Genomic DNA, 15607 nt, shown 5'->3' with positions numbered 1-15607 from the left:
TTGAGGAAACACCTCAGTTCTGCAAAATACAAATAACCCTGTAGTCACAGAAGATCCTATTTGCCCTGAAATACATCAAATAAAGGAAATACTTTAAATCGCCCTTACTGGCACTATACACAGTACAATCAGGGTTAAGCATCTGTGATAAATTGTGCCTCACAAATTGTTCAAGCATCATAAGCATTACGAGAAGACCACAGTTTCATTAAACACTGAAAATTAAGGGGCGCCTGGGTGGCGCAGTCGGTTAAGCATCCGACTTCAGCCAGGTCATGATCTCGCGGTCCGTGAGTTCGAGCCCTGCGTCAGGCTCTGGGCTGCTTCGGATCCTGTGTCTCCCTCTCTCTCTGCCCCTCCCCCGTTCACGCTCTGTCTCTCTCTGTCCCAAAAATAAATAAACGTTGAAAAAAAAATTTAAACACTGAAAATTGTATTTTTCCTGGTAGTTTTTCTGCAAGATAATGAACTCCCCACTAGTGGTGGTAGAGAGACTCACAAATATCACACTATGTTATGCCAATGGAGACACAGCCTCTGTGTAGACAAAATGAAAAACTTTCCTCATGTTCAGTAAATGTGTTTAATTAAGAAAATATAAAGAACGGCTAATCATCAATATTGTACCCACGTCTGTATCTGCAGTCTTATGGTTTAAAAAAAAAAAAAGCCTAGTTGAAGGTGGAACCTTGTTCTTTCCGGTTTCAAATTTCAGTTTCCAAAGGGACTATTGATATTGGAGTAATTAGAAAGCACCCTAATCTGGCCCCAGAATTTATTAACTCTTCCTTAAATTTTTGCTTTCAAGTGAGTGGCATGCCAGGGTTTTAATTTGTAAGAGCAGCTTTTATTATACAAATAAGCAGACACTGTCTGGGGGACAAAATTGAAGCAGCTTCAATAGTTTTATTAATTTATTTGATTTACTTCGGGTTTCTCTTACCCAATCTTATTTATGTCAAAGTAAGTTGGAGCGGAATTCATTATGTAGTGAAATGCAATTTGACCACTTTTTATTGGGACACAGTGATTCAATCATTTCCCTCCTTAAATCCCATTATCTCTTCTTACATTATTGTGCACAGATCAAATCACGTAAGATGAAATTCCAAAAGAAAACTAAGAATTTGTGGGAGGGATGAAATCATCTCCCAATCATTCCTTATACTACGAATGCTGAGTTATGTAGCAATTACCATTCTTACCATTTTGCATTATGATAGTATATTTTCTCTGAAGAAAATTAACTGAGTTCGTGAACTTGACTCCCTAGAGTAAACCTTAAGTTTCTTATCATTTAGAAACAAATTATCAGAAGTACTGAGCCTAATCCGACCCAGTTTGGGCATTTCTGCATTTTGTTGATTATGCAGATTACAAAATTTGCCAAGTTACTCCTAGATCCTTTCTTCTTCAACTAGTAGAGCCTGGGAGTTTTTGCATGTTAGTAATTTTATGCTGTGTTTGTGAAATAATAAAGAAGTACAAATTCCTCTCTTCTGCTATTCATTTACCTGTTTCATTGTGTCCAGTACATTGTTAATACATCAGGAACCCTCCCCCCCGCCCCGGCCAACTCATAAATGGATCTAGTTACCGAAGTCCATTTCTATGTCAATTGTTTAGAAATAGGAGTCATTTTTTCATGGAGACATTGCACTTGTACTTAGAATAACGAGGACTATTCCTTAAATGCCTTGTGAGTCCCTCTGTTACTGTGCCCTCCAAATCTCATCTCCTATGTCCTAGCCAATCATGAGTGAAATATCTGCATGTTCAGAGAGACCTATAAGAGCTTCATGCAGACCAGAGAGGGTAGCCAAATGTCATCAAAGGAGGGAGGGCCAAGCAAAACCGATCAGCAACAAAAGTACAAACATGTCCCCAGAGTGGTTGCCTCTACATCTCACCAAGTTTCATGGTCCTTCCGGAAGAGAACTTTCTACAGTGAGTCTGGCCTGAAGCAACTGTCCTAAACTCCAACACGCATCAGAATCATCTGGGGGCTTCTGAACAATGCAGATTTTCTGGCCTTACTTCTAGTGGTTCCATTTTGATAGATATTGGTTGTAAGGATTTGATTCTTAAAATTTCTGGGTGCCATCTCTCTCTCTCTCTCTCTCTCTCTTTCTCCCTCTCTCTCTCTCTTTCAACACACACACACCACAGTGAGGATCACAGGTCCAAAAGTTTCTGCTTGCTGATGGCGGCCAATAGCTGACTGACTAGCTGGATGGTGTAGGGTCAAGGGTAAATAGGTACAGATCTCCTCCAACAGTGGTGCGCCCCAGCTTTGCTGGGTACTTGAGAAGAAAGAGGCTGGGCAAAGCTCCAACAGAAGGTTACCAGGTGGCTCTACCATCACTACCCAAAGCCATGTCACTATCATTGAGTAGCTCTCCATCAGAGACGAAGCCTTGAGACCCTGGTCTTCACCATTTGAGATCATTCCTGACTGTGTTGTCACAGGCTGTTGAGAATGCAAAAAGTACTTTTTATAGAGTAGGCGGAAATTTCAGGGTTTAAACTAGGGGCAAAAGGAGAAAGTTGTAAATACATCTCATTAGTTAAATTAGCTAAATTCCCAACGCAAACTGCCTCAAATCCTTTGTGGGCCAATGTGTGTGTGTTGGGGGAACATGAGAAAGGACTAGCTTGGCTGGCGAGACAGAGGCAGAGAGACGGACATTAGGTCATGTGTGCTTAAGAAAACAGACGCCGGACTCAGACTGCCTCGGTTCAAAACCTAGCCCTTCTGCCTGGTAACTACATGTCCTTGGGCCAGTTGCTTAATTTTTCTGGGCCTTATTCTTTTTCACTATGTTATGAAAGTAATAATAATACCTATTGCATAGGTAGCTGTATAGATCAAATGAGATAAATGTTTGTAAAGCACATTGTACAGTGGCTGGCATCTATTAACTGTGTGATAAATATTCACTTGAAACTTACAGATTAGTCCCAGGAAGGAGTCATCTGACACGCCTAAAGCATTGACCCTGAAAACTCCCTCCTCCTTCCCTAGAAACTTCTGAGTTTCTTTTTGACAACAGGCACCCTAATTGTCTTTGTAAGCAGCCCCTTCTTGGTCCATGAACTTCAAATCTTCCCAGTGGCCACTGCTTTTAGTCCCTGAGGGTACAGTTTATTCTTGTTTCTCCAGAACTTCTCTTCTTTCAGTCTTTATATTACCTCTAGTTTTGGCCTCCTTCTGGAAGCCTCTACATATCTCTCTTGTGGCCAGTTCTCTTCCATAAAGTCACCCTTGGAACTTGAGGAGAAATTCCTGAGAAATTATTGACTTGGAATACAAATTATAAAGCATCACCATGCCTGCAATCCATTTTACAAAACCATACAGGAGAAGTCTCAAAATGTGAGCCACTTGGGAGGAGGAAGGGAAAAACAGGAAAAAAGCTTTACACCCAAAAGTGAACTGACATAGCCACAGGGGTGGATAACATGTGATTCAAATGGGAAGACTGCCTAACTTCTGCTCCTACCGAAATGAGAGGAATCTTTCGCATATTAGCCATGCCTGACACTCGGTGAGGTAGAGATGTATTTTTTCCCTCACTGCTACAGTCAGATTACAAATACAGTAGATACCATTATCCTTTTATTTGTTCACTCTGTTATTCGCCACATTTATCATGCACCTACAATGTCCTGGGCAAGGTTCTAGAAGCCAGAGATGCCAACGCACTTGTTTATCCATTGAACAGCCCATGATTAGAAACTTAGAAAATTGTTGATAAGTATTCCCATCTGCAGTTTTCAATATCATTCAATGACTTACTACTGCCACTGGAAAGACGTGACTTCCTGATGACACACATTCAGCATCCGCCAGAGACATGTGATTAAACATACTGAGCCTGATCTGAACTTTTATCCCCATCTCCTCTACTCCGCCCCATCCTGGAGTTTCATTGTTAAATGTTCCAGATAGGCTTATTCGTCAGAGATTTGTTTTCTTTCATTTCATTTGGGCAAGACTTTCCATACTGGCAAATGTGCCTAGGTACCTGCAGAAACGGACACAACCCCCATTCTAGGGGAAGCAAAAGACCCATCGCACTCTCTCTTTGGTAATATTTCAAAGTTGAGTTTGAGTTTGAGAGAGAGAGTGCAAGCAGGGGAGGGGCAGAGAGAGTGGGGGGTGGGGGCAGAGGATCCCAAGTGGGCTCCATGCTACAGCAGAGAGCCTGATGCGAGGCTTGAGCTCATTAACCATGAGATCATGACCTGAGTCAAAGTCAGACACTCAACAAACTGAGCCACCCAGGCACCCCTGAATTTTGACCCTTTTTAATGCAAAGTTTGGAAACAGGAAGCTTTGCATGGAAAATGAAAGAGTGAGTTATAGAGTATGAGCAAGAAAAGTGATCTGTCTGTCCTATGAGATGCTCACACGTGGCTGGCATCGAAACTGGTTGCCTGTAGAATGTTTGGGGAGAGGTGTTATTAGCCTCTGTGTCCCCTTGGGCTCCCTAGAACAGGGTGACCAGGTGGGTACTGGGGGTGCCCCAACCCTCACAGCACTGCCTACAGACACTCAGTAAATGTGTGCACCTCCATTTGCTCCTAAACCAGTTGGCACTCTTTGAACTCTGCCCTTTGAAAGATGGACATCATGTTCACGTAGGAAACGTATGTGCTAATCTCAGAAGAGTGAAGGCATTCGAGAAAGAGTTAGGGGTCTGTAGTATCAAAAGCTTTTCCTAGGAATTTCTGAAATAAAACAAAAAAGCAAACTTTTTAGAATGGGCTTGGGGAGGGGAGAAAGTGGGATGTTTACATGATTTTAATTAAAGAATAAGGGCTGATTACTCATGATTATTCAGTATTTCTGGTAAATACTCTACGGAGAAAAACTCACTACTGCCCCAGCAGGCCATGAGTCAACCCTTACATTACGGACTGGGCCTGGGGTCAGTGACTACTGGCTCCTTTTTCCACCAACGGTAAGTTCACAACCCGCCATATGGCATTTCCTCAGCCTTTATGTCTAAAGGTTAATACACTCCGCACAACTTGATAAACCCACATGAAAGGTGCAATGCCAACACTACAATTCCTCTTGCAGAATTAGAAAACTGCCAGACTTTGTTTTTGGAAAAGGTCAGCAGCAGCACTAGACTAGACAAGAGAGCCCCAGTCTTCAGGGAGGCCGACTGAGGCCTGAATATAAACTCTTCCATGTGTTGGGGGTGTAATTCGGGTCCGTTAACTCTCCTCCTAACCTCTCTGGGCCTTGCTTTGGTCACCTGTAAGACAGAGTAATAATGTCTGTCCTGCAGCATGGACAAGGATTCATGGTCCTTTTGTTTTGTTTTGTTTTTTAATGTGCCAAAGCCAACTCATAGGACCTGGGACGTTAAAGGCATTAGATATTGCTTGTTTAATAATAATAACAATGCAGACTTTACAAAGGAAACTCATGACATTAAAGAACAAGCTAGGTGAAAATGAAGTGTTTTAAACCTCAAATATTATACCCTTAATACAGTGAATGTAATACTCAAACTCCAAATATGAGAAAATAAAAGCAATATCTAATACATTTTTAAAAGGAATTTCACTTACTTTTTAGACCTTTATCTAATTTTTTCCCCTAGATTATTTCTCAAATGTACCAAGAAGTTCCCCTGACCTTCTTGATCTTTTTTTTACCTTTTTAAAGGAATCTCTCTCTCATTTTTTTTTTTTTTTTTAATTTTCAACTTTTTGGGCAGCCTTGTTCAATTTCCTCACTCTGGAGAGTCACATACAAGACAAAAAAATGCAGTGAGAAGATGAGAGGGTATGTCTCTGCAGTAGCACAGGATGGTTAATGCTGGCAGTGCTGAGTGTCAGAGAAATGTTTCTCCAGGGTCAGACGAGGTGGGGGGCGGGGGTGGTGAGGAAGGACAATTGGGCCAGGAATACAGGAAGGGAGAGAAGACTGAACGCTAATCAGCCCAGCCGTTCATATGTACAAAACTGACCTTTGCAATAGTGAGGTTTACGCCAGATCCAGGCCAGAAAGGAGCCTGTGGCCAGGGACAGGCCTAGCACCGACGGAAGAGAGATTCTCTGTGCATAAAATTTGCGGGAACACCCGAAATTCAGTGCTTGAGGTGCATTATATTTTAATGCAATCGTTTTAAAAATAAAAATTAATACAAACGTCTAAAATGAAAAAAATATCAAAATTTTAAAGAAAGACAGGATGTGACCCTAAACGTCCAGGACTGACCTCACTTAATCGCAGCCCTCTTAGATCCATCCTTCTTTAAAGTTGTGATACTTTCTGGCAAATTTTTTTGGCATTACTTTTTGTCCTTTAAAAGAGTTCATTAAAATATTATTTATCTTCATTTCTGAGACTGTTGGTGCCCCTTTAAATTTGGCGCCCTAAATGAGGCCCTCACCTGCCTTACCCTGGGGCGCCTGGGCGGCTCAGTTGGTTGAGCGTCTGACTTCAGCTCAGGTAGTGATCTCACGGCTCGTGAGTTCAAGCCCCAGTTCGTGGGTTTGAGCCTCACATGGGGCTCTCTGCTGTCAGCGCAGAGCCCACTTTGGATCCTCCGTCCCCTTCTCTGCACCGTCCCTGCTTGTGTTCTCTCTCTCTCAAAAAGAAATAAACATTTAAAAAAAAAAAAAAATTAGGCCCTCACCCACCTTACCCTCATCCTGGCCCTGCCTGGGTGCAGAGGGAGCTTCATGAAAGCCTAGAGAGTCTGCTTGGGAGCTAAATGGGGACAAATGGGGACAACTTCTAGGACGTTATTTGTGGTGCTTTTCGGAATCCCAACACTCAGCTATATTCTCAAGTCCACGTAAGAATAATTATCAGTAGGTAACAAAAGCAGGCAACAGACCCATGGATCTCACACTTGTCTTTATTGGTATACGTGTTTGGCTCTGAATTATCAACTACATCACAAATTCCAAAATAACAGATCTCATTTCCGTGTGTACATGTCTATATAATAACGAGTTCCCAGCTCCACTGCTCACTCATACATAGGTGTAGACAAGCCATGGAGTCTCTGAACATAGTAAAAGAACACAAGTCATGTTTCAGGTCTGCTGTCTTGCATCAAAGGAGAGAGGGAAAGAAAGTGAAGCAACATGTAGCAGTCAACAAAGACCCCTCCCAAGCCCACCCCCGCAGACCATGGTGCAGCATCAGAGGGCCGAAGTGCTGTGAACCAGCACTATAAGTCAGCAGGCAGGTGCCCCGCCACCAGAGGCTCACTGCCCCGTGGTGGGGAAGCAGGAAGACCTCACAGAGGGGATGGCTGCAACACCCAGACTTGGTTTGGTATGGAACCGGCATCCATATCCACCTGCACAAGTCCCTTCCTTCAGAAGTGTGCAGAGGGTGGAGGGCCCACATGAATTCACTGCCCCCCACACCCAATAATCCCTCCCAGAGCCCGGCCCACACACAGAAGCTCAGCCCTCAATGACACAGATCTCTTCAGGAGAACAAAAGATGGCACTGAGTTGTCAACACCAAGGACCGTACCCTTAGATCAGCTGTCAGACCCAAAGCTGACTAGGATCTACTTCTGTTGAAACTTGGGGTGAAATTTGTAGGAAACAAAAGATAGTATACGAAGCCCAGAGAAGAAGAATGATTCAGGAAGCGAGTGACAATCTTACTCCCTTTGCTACTTTGCCATCATCTCCCTCCCCAAAGCTCGGGTGTTCAGGAATCCAAGGCAGAGCAACCCATCCCCCGTATCTTACTAATGAAATGAGTGTTTTCCTCTTCCCAAACCAATGTTGATAAAAGTCTGGGTATGGCTCAAGGAAAACTAAGATGTTATATGTAAATAGAGGAATTTTACTGTCAAGTCAAAACAAAATCTCTCAGGAGGGAGAGAAACATCCTAAAAGTCACGGCCCTTGGAAAGAAACAAACAGCCTTATCTAAATAAGGCTCAGGCAGTGATCATGGGCGCAAATCTGCTTCTGTGGGTATCAGCAAATGGCAATATGGAAGTAGGAGCTGGGAAGAAATGTCATCATTAGCATCATGGTTCCTGAACCCAATACACAGAGAAAAGGAGGGAGAGGGGTGGCATGAGAAGGGCAGAGGGATTGACATTTATGGTTCAAAAGGAGTAGACCAGGATGAAGACAGGGTGAGACCAGTTAGTGCTCAACTGATAGAAGGTAAGAGTATGAGTCCTGTCTCTGGATAACAGGTTAAGTTTCTCTCTGTTCTTTAGCAATGGACTGAAAGCCAACTTTTGTTACTCCAGTAGAGAACTGTGTTCAAGAGCAAGGGTGGGGATGAGTACTGGGAATGAAACAGACCAGGACACCCACCATTCTTGCCAGAAAACAAGTCAGGTGGTTGCTCAGTTGTTCCTCTGCTGTTTTACAAGCAGATATATCATGTAATCTCCTCTAATAAAGACATTCTCGAATGTGAAGACTAACTCTTTCAATATAATTAGCATAGGATTGTATCCTGTCCCCTCTACATCAACCACCTTGTTGTTGGAACATTAGGAATATGGCACTCAGTCTACATTTCATCATTACCTAATACTGAGTTTGGTTTCTACTTTACTGCACCCAGAAGGTCAATGGCACAGTTAAATAGCTGCTAAATAATAGCAACAGGATAAAGAGAATGTTGACGTCTACCCATATTCATAGCATGTGTGGTAAGTGATAAGAATAATTTAGACACTAGGTGTTAGATCCTTGTTTTCTTTCTAGAATTCTCCCCTCCCTCCCACGCCTGCTTGGGTTCAAACTCACACAAGTCTTGTCTCTTACTGATCATAGGAATCTATCTATTCTGAACTCATTTTTAGAATCTGTCAACCATAATACCAACACTGACATACTACATATGTTGTACAATTGATAAAGGTCCCCTTGCCAGAATCCCGGTCTCGGCCTAGATGCCTAAGTCATCAGAAGTAGAAAGAAGCCCTTCAGTATAAAAAATCTGGAGATCAGTAGGCAGCTAACTCAATCAAGTTTAGGGATGGCTGAATGACTAAAGAGACATTCCAACTCATCAAAGATTCATGCACAACCTGGAGGGATCCTGGGTGGAAGAAAGGCAGTCCCTAAATAGTGAGAAACATACTAGATGTATCCAGCCAGGCCCTTAAGATTCAGCACACTCAGGTCCCCAAGAGGAGCTACCTGGCTAGGGCGAACAAGTAGGGGACAAAAGGTGATCATCTGCTTCGGTTGAGCAATAAACTACATCTGGAGTCATCAAAAGTGTTGACCTCAAACCAATCCTGTCAGTCTGCCTTGGCAGAACAAGGGGCCTCTTCTTTCCTGAATCTTTCCAGCACACGACACAGTCTTCATTTCCTCTGTGACACTCCCCATGTGAGCTGAACACCTCTGAATTTAGGGTCCCTCTAAGCCAGACCTGAAGTGGCCAGCCACGTTCAGCCTGTCAACCTGTCTTAACTCCTGAGTACCACTGAGCAGATAAGAAATCTGAAACTGGCAGCAACATACCCAACATGCTTTCTACAGACTTTCCAGCACAATCCACCCAAGGTGAGCCATTACTACAGAAATGTGAACAGGGGCACCTGGGTGGCTCAGTCGGTTAAGCGTCCAATTTCGGCTCAGGTCATGATCTCATGGTTCATGGGTTTGAGCCCCACATCGGGCTCTGTGCTGATAGCTCGGAGCCTGGAGCCTGCTTCAGATTCTGTGTCTCTCTCCCTGCCCCTCCCCTGCTTGCACTCTGTCTCTTTCTCTCTCTCAAAAAAAAAAAAATAAATAAACACTTAAAAAAAGAAAGAAATATGAACAGTACAAATAAAGGCAAAGGCAAAAACAGACTTTATATCACAGGCATTAAAAGGATATTCTTAAGTCTGGAAAGCCATATACATATTTAACTGATATCAGTTGGTATCTCTAATGGTTGGAATTACAGGTGATTTTTTATTTCATCTTTGTTTCTTATGTTTTCCAAATTTCCTATTATAACTTGTATTATTTATTTCTATTTTAAAATATCTCATTCTAGGGTACCTGAAGGCTTTGGGGGGGCATTAAGACTTAATTCTGTCTTACCAGCAGAAATCACCAAGCCTATGCCATCTAGGGCGACCAATCCATTGTGCTTTGTCTGGGGCTGTCCTCGTTTTAAAACGGAATGTTTGGCATCCTAGGAACCTCCTCAGTCCTGGTAGTCACTATAGTACCAACATTCTCTTTTCCTTTGGGCACAAATACTGCCTTCTAATTTTCTCCTCTTTGAGGAGGCCAAGCATTCAGAAAGACACGGACTTCTCTCAGCAAAAGGGAGGAGGCTCAGACAGAGGGCAGCATGGATCCAGGAACCTTCGGGGCTCCCACTTAGGGGCTGAGTCTTAGCAGCAAGACTGCCTTTGTGCTCGGCTATCAGGTTGAATGAAGAAGTAGCCTGAGCCTGTGTGGCTCAGTTGGATAAGCGTCTGACTCTTGGTGTCAGCTCAGGTCATGATCTCGTGGGTTGTGAGTTCAAACCCTACCTCGGGCTCCATTCTGACAGCGTGAAACATGCCTGGGATCCTCTCTCTCCCTCTCTCTCTGCCCTTCCTCTGCTCTCTCTCTCTCAAAATAAATAAATAAACTTAAAATAAATGTAGTTCTTTCTTCAGTTCTGTCCATGGTATAGAGCAAATTCATCTTACCTGTTTTTCAAGGGAAATGAGGACTCCCAAGGAAAAGGATATTCAGTCAAACAACTACAACGTGAGTGAGCATAAAGAGAACATGGAGAGCTGGCATGATGGGTAATCTGAGAAGAAGCTCTGCCACGGTGAGTTACCCCCCCCCCACCCCGGGCTGGCAGAATTAACAAAAATGGAGGAAATGTGCACTTCACAAGGAGAAGAACCTGAACTCTGCTATAATGGCGGCCATACAGGACTGAGTGCCACGTCCCAGAAAAACTCCCATCGTGCCATCTCTGCTTGGCCACAGGGAGCACTCAACTGTTCCCAGCATCTGGGTAGCAGGAGATTCTTAGCAGCATAACAGACTCCTCTGCATTTGTGTTTGCTGAGCTGGCCCTGGTCCACAATCTGCCGGCACGTGCAAGCGTGACCAACCAGAAACCAAAATGGAGGTGCCACCGGACTAGATTCATCCTGCTGGCACCCATGCTCCAGTCAGGCTGGGCCTTGGGAAGTGCTCAGAAGAAATGCATTAGGATTCCGCGTCCACCGGCGTGCTTCCAGGACATCGCTGATGATTAGGTGACATCAGACTGAAATGTCTGACGTGGGGGCATGCATAGTTCCATGTTGGCTGGCCAAAGGTGTGGAAGTAAAAACAAGTCTGAGAACATCACTAAGAGTGTCTCTCCCCCTAAATCCATAGTCATTTTCCCCTTTCGGCCATTAAATGTGGGATTGGCGTGGTTTCTCTAGGAGGTCCCGGTGTCCTCTGAGTAGCATTTCTTTTTTGAGAACGAATGGTATCACCCAGTGGTCAAATGCTAATAAAATGGCATCTCTTATCTGACTTAGATGTAAACGTGCTTGAAACTGGTTTGCTAACCGAGCTTCATCTCTGTGGAATTTGTAACATGGCTTACATTTTAAATGTAATTATGCAGCATGTATTCATTTCCTTTCTTCTAGGGAACTCAAGTTGCTTTTTAAAGCATTATTTGATAGCTTCTTGCCATCTCCTCTGGAGTTGAAAAGAGAATATGATATCAAGCTGTTATAGCTAGCGATGGGGAGCTACGGCACCAAGAGGGAGACAGAATTAGTCTGGGACCTCAGATTCGAGCCACGAAGACCCCCAAGGGATGAGTTGTCAAGCCAGTGTGCTGTAAACGAAGCAGTTTCTAAGGATCCTAAAATAACTGCATTCTCCCCTCCGTCCGAACACTCACGCTGGGCGGAATGGGCTTAGCTTATTTTTAAAGTGCAGGTCACAGCCTTCGAAAGGGATATAAACAGTTCCCAATACAGCTATTACTCGGCCGATTAAATGCTTAGAAGAAAATACACTTTTGAAAGACAAAAATGAATAGGCAAAAGATACAGAAAAGTGCTAAAGCAATTGTTTCCACCTGGTTGTAAATCCTGTCCCCGACCATCAAAATGGGCCACACCCACCGGGCGTTTGATAACCCCGGGTCACCCTTAGGACTCTCATCCTTTGATCTAAAGCGCTCCTTCAGCCCTGGATTCAAGACAAATTCAGGATTTGGGCTCGTGTGTACTCAAAGTGACGCTGCAAATACGTTCAAAACCCCTGCAGTTCTGTGAAAAATATCACCTCCCTTCCTCCCCTTATTGTTAACACAATAACGGTTTGGGTATGGCAGTTAAGGGGAGCAGGAGGAGTGCCCTGTGTGATCTTTTCAACCGCAGTTAAAAGGCTCCCTCTCCTTATTGTGTCTCATTTCCTTACTCCTAGCTGGTCTATGAATCTGTGCTTATCTACATAATCACCTAATAAGCATGAAACCAACGAGAACGCACATACACACGTACGCGTGAACTATAATACCTGGGGAAGTATGGCACACTCTGCAGGAAATCAATAAATATCCACTTTTCACTGGAAGCAGAATCAAAGGGAAAGAGTCAGAATTCTGTATATGCATCTGCCCTAGGGAGTTATAGCCCTAGGTACTCACAGGGGGCATGCGCTACATGGACAAACACATACAGTTCATATTTAGAGACAATTCTAATTTAATTCTGGCCTCAGGCCTAGGACCCTAGCTAATTTACAAGGCTGCTCTAGGAAAGACACACATTTAGGGATGACAGTAAGTCTACAGCATTCAGTTTTCTTGCAGGGGAAGCTATAATGCATTCCCACCCTTCGAAAGAACCCAAGATTGATGATTCGGGGCCGGGGGAGGAGGGAGTTGCTGGTTAGTGTTTCTCTCTTTCTTTTATTTTTTTTTCAGCCCAGAAGGTGTGTTTCCATTGTACCCTGTCAAAACTTTTCTCAGCAGTCAAGGAGAGGATAACGCACCGCTGCCCTTGAGCCGAGTTGGCAAATCCTACTGGGAAACCACCCCGTGCTGTCAGACGACGTGGTTTTCGGACACGTCTACACAGACTAGTTGAATTAAAGACCAACTCCGGACTTGGATGTTGCTGAGCTCCTCAGCTCCATCTTGCCGTCCTGATTGATCGAGGAGATGGGTCTATAGTTAAAGTGGCATAGTACTTTGAGGGCTTAGTCATTAGAGCATACTGCTTTCTCTTTGGAAGGCAACTTCTTGCTTGGCTAGGTAATGGAAGCTAAGGAGTGACGTCAAGATGTTGTCTGGCCAGAATTTGCAGATAACCATAGAACTCTTCTCCTCCATCAGCCATGGATTTAGCCTCCATTAGTTCCTGCAGTGACATAGGAGCCTCCAAATACCAAATTATTATCAGGCGGTCTTGGGGGAACCTCTGGGCCCTGAAATAAAGTAGACAGACTTGCTATTGGAAAGTGCTCAGGAGCAGTTCAGTCCTGTTCAGATTGCTCTAAAATCCTGCAAACCATCTCTGGACTTTTTTTTTCTTTTTTCTTTTTTTTTTTTTTTTTTAATGAGTCCACTCACATAGCTCCTGAGAGTGAAAAAGTGCTTTGGGGGAAATAATTTATCATCATCCTTCACTTAAATGATTTGACACATCATTTAAGGAAATCTGGTTTGATCCTGATTTTTTGCTTGTGTTTTCATTGTTTTGTTTTTAAAGCAAAGCTATGCAAGCATGGAGGCTGTGTCATTTTGGACAAGCCACTTCTGAGCATCTTTTGTAAAATAAGGTTTGTATTAATTGACCTTTAAGGTCTAACTCAGGGGCCGCAAACAGATGGTGGACTATGGACCAAATATGACTCATATGGAAATAATTTATTGATCCCACCCAGTGTTTTAAACCTTAGGGAATTCACATAAAAATAATAAATGCTGTTCTTGCTGGAAAAATGAGAGGATCCGGTAATAGAAGGCCCACGTTCTAGTATGGCTTTCACTATGCCACATCATCTTTCTGACCCAGCCTGTTTCTCCTATGACCCGCCTGATCCTATAGGTAATTGGGGGTCAGGACCCTTGCTCTTAGCTATCCTATCAAGGTGTTCTGTGATTATATGACAGTGTCTGTAACCACTCGGTTCCCAATGAGACTCCTTGAGGGCAAAGGACACGCTACCACCCTCACCAAATCTCAGGTTCTTTGGCGTTGCAAGAGTGTTGTGGGTAGTCAATAAATATTTAATGAATTGAACTTCACCTTCTGTATTAGATTCTTACAATTCAGTGGAATGAGACCGGAGCTACTCCTTGTAAGATCACACATCTATTCTAAAGCCAACATCTTTGAATAGCATGTATACTTAGGAAAAAGAAGTAAATATGCTGGTTTGTGGCCCAAGATCCAAATGAGGTCAAGTTAGTGGTGTCTTATCCATAAGGTAGTTTGCTTTAAGTATATGGTGAAATTTCTAAACTTTTTCTGCGATCTTCTTAACTTTGTTTTTCAAATGTAACATATCCAACTCCTTGGAAGACCCCTTCTTTTGAGGTTCTTTGGAGGTTAATTCATTGGGTATATTTAATGGGAATCACTTCACTGAAAGCTAAACTCCCAAAATTTGATGGGCCTATAGCAACGAATCTCTCTGTATGTCTCTGGTCTATGCATTTTTGAATACTTCAATTCCTGGATGACTATGGTTAGAAGGTTCAAAGAAAGGTTTTGTTTTGTTTTTTGTTTTTTGGTCAAAAGCTTATTTCAGCTAAATTGTTATTTAAATTTGACTAAATTGGCTAATATATTGTTAAAAATTTGTCTAACAAATAAACTATTATATAGGCAATTTTAGTAGGGGTAGTGCCAATGAAAAAGGCTATGGGCTCATCTTTACTTGTTATAAGTCTGTTGGTAATTACTATTTCAGTAATACATAGCCACATCTGGTCAACATCTGGCCAATATCAAAGGCACATCATGTCCTTTGCTATGAAAGAATAGTTCAATAGACACAGTTCCTGCTCTTTTGGAGCTTACAATCTAACCTAAACAAGACTATATAAACACATACTGAAGAGTGGTCAGACTCAGGACCTAACAAGAAGCAACATACATTGAAGATAAAGGAAAAAAACTGTGGGGGTAAAGAATGGCATTTAGGAAAGAATGAAGAGAAGGAAAGAAGTAAACTGCTTCTTCATTCCCATTTCTTTGAAAAAGATTCATGGAAGATGTATGATGGTAAGTATTCTTAAAATCATGAAAAAGTGGGGCGCCTGGGTGGCTCAGTCAGTTGAGCATCCGACTTCAGCTCAGGTCACGATCTCACAGTTTGTGGGTTTGAGCCCCGCGTTGGGCTCTGTGCTGACAGCTCGGAGCCTGGAGCCTGCTTCAGATTCTGTGTCTCCCTCTCTCTGCCCCTTCCCCACTCATGCTTTGTCTCTCTCTTTCTCTCAAAGATGAATAAATGTTAAAAAAAATTTTTTTTTAAAAATCATGAAAGAACATATAAGTTGATGCCTGGAGAAAAAAAAATTCTTCTGATGTAAGATGTTGTGAGTGACTGAGAACCCTGAGCAGGGTAAGGACCACTGGGTGAAGGGCCCAGCAAGACTTTATAAGGAAGG

The 15607-nt window shown here is 43.0% G+C and overlaps 1 protein-coding gene across 4 annotated transcripts in view; it reads right to left on the bottom strand.

Moving 5' to 3' along the window:
* The window catches only part of NTRK2 (neurotrophic receptor tyrosine kinase 2), a 338528-nt gene that overhangs the window by 133958 nt on the left and 188963 nt on the right, over window positions 1-15607 (bottom strand). For 2 of the 4 annotated variants that reach the window (XM_043565700.1, XM_043565701.1), the window contains one exon: window positions 9811-13416. The exons of the other annotated variants lie outside the window; for them this stretch is intronic. In XM_043565700.1, coding sequence (XP_043421635.1) covers window positions 13388-13416 — 29 coding nt within the window. In that variant the 3' untranslated portion in view covers window positions 9811-13387. Of the gene's footprint in view, window positions 1-9810; window positions 13417-15607 lie in introns of those variants that run through there. 4 annotated transcript variants of the gene reach the window in all.

Source organism: Prionailurus bengalensis, chromosome D4 (genome assembly GCF_016509475.1).
Source record: "Prionailurus bengalensis isolate Pbe53 chromosome D4, Fcat_Pben_1.1_paternal_pri, whole genome shotgun sequence".
Classification (NCBI taxonomy): domain Eukaryota; kingdom Metazoa; phylum Chordata; class Mammalia; order Carnivora; family Felidae; genus Prionailurus; species Prionailurus bengalensis.
This window is presented reverse-complemented; position numbering and strand designations above follow the sequence as displayed.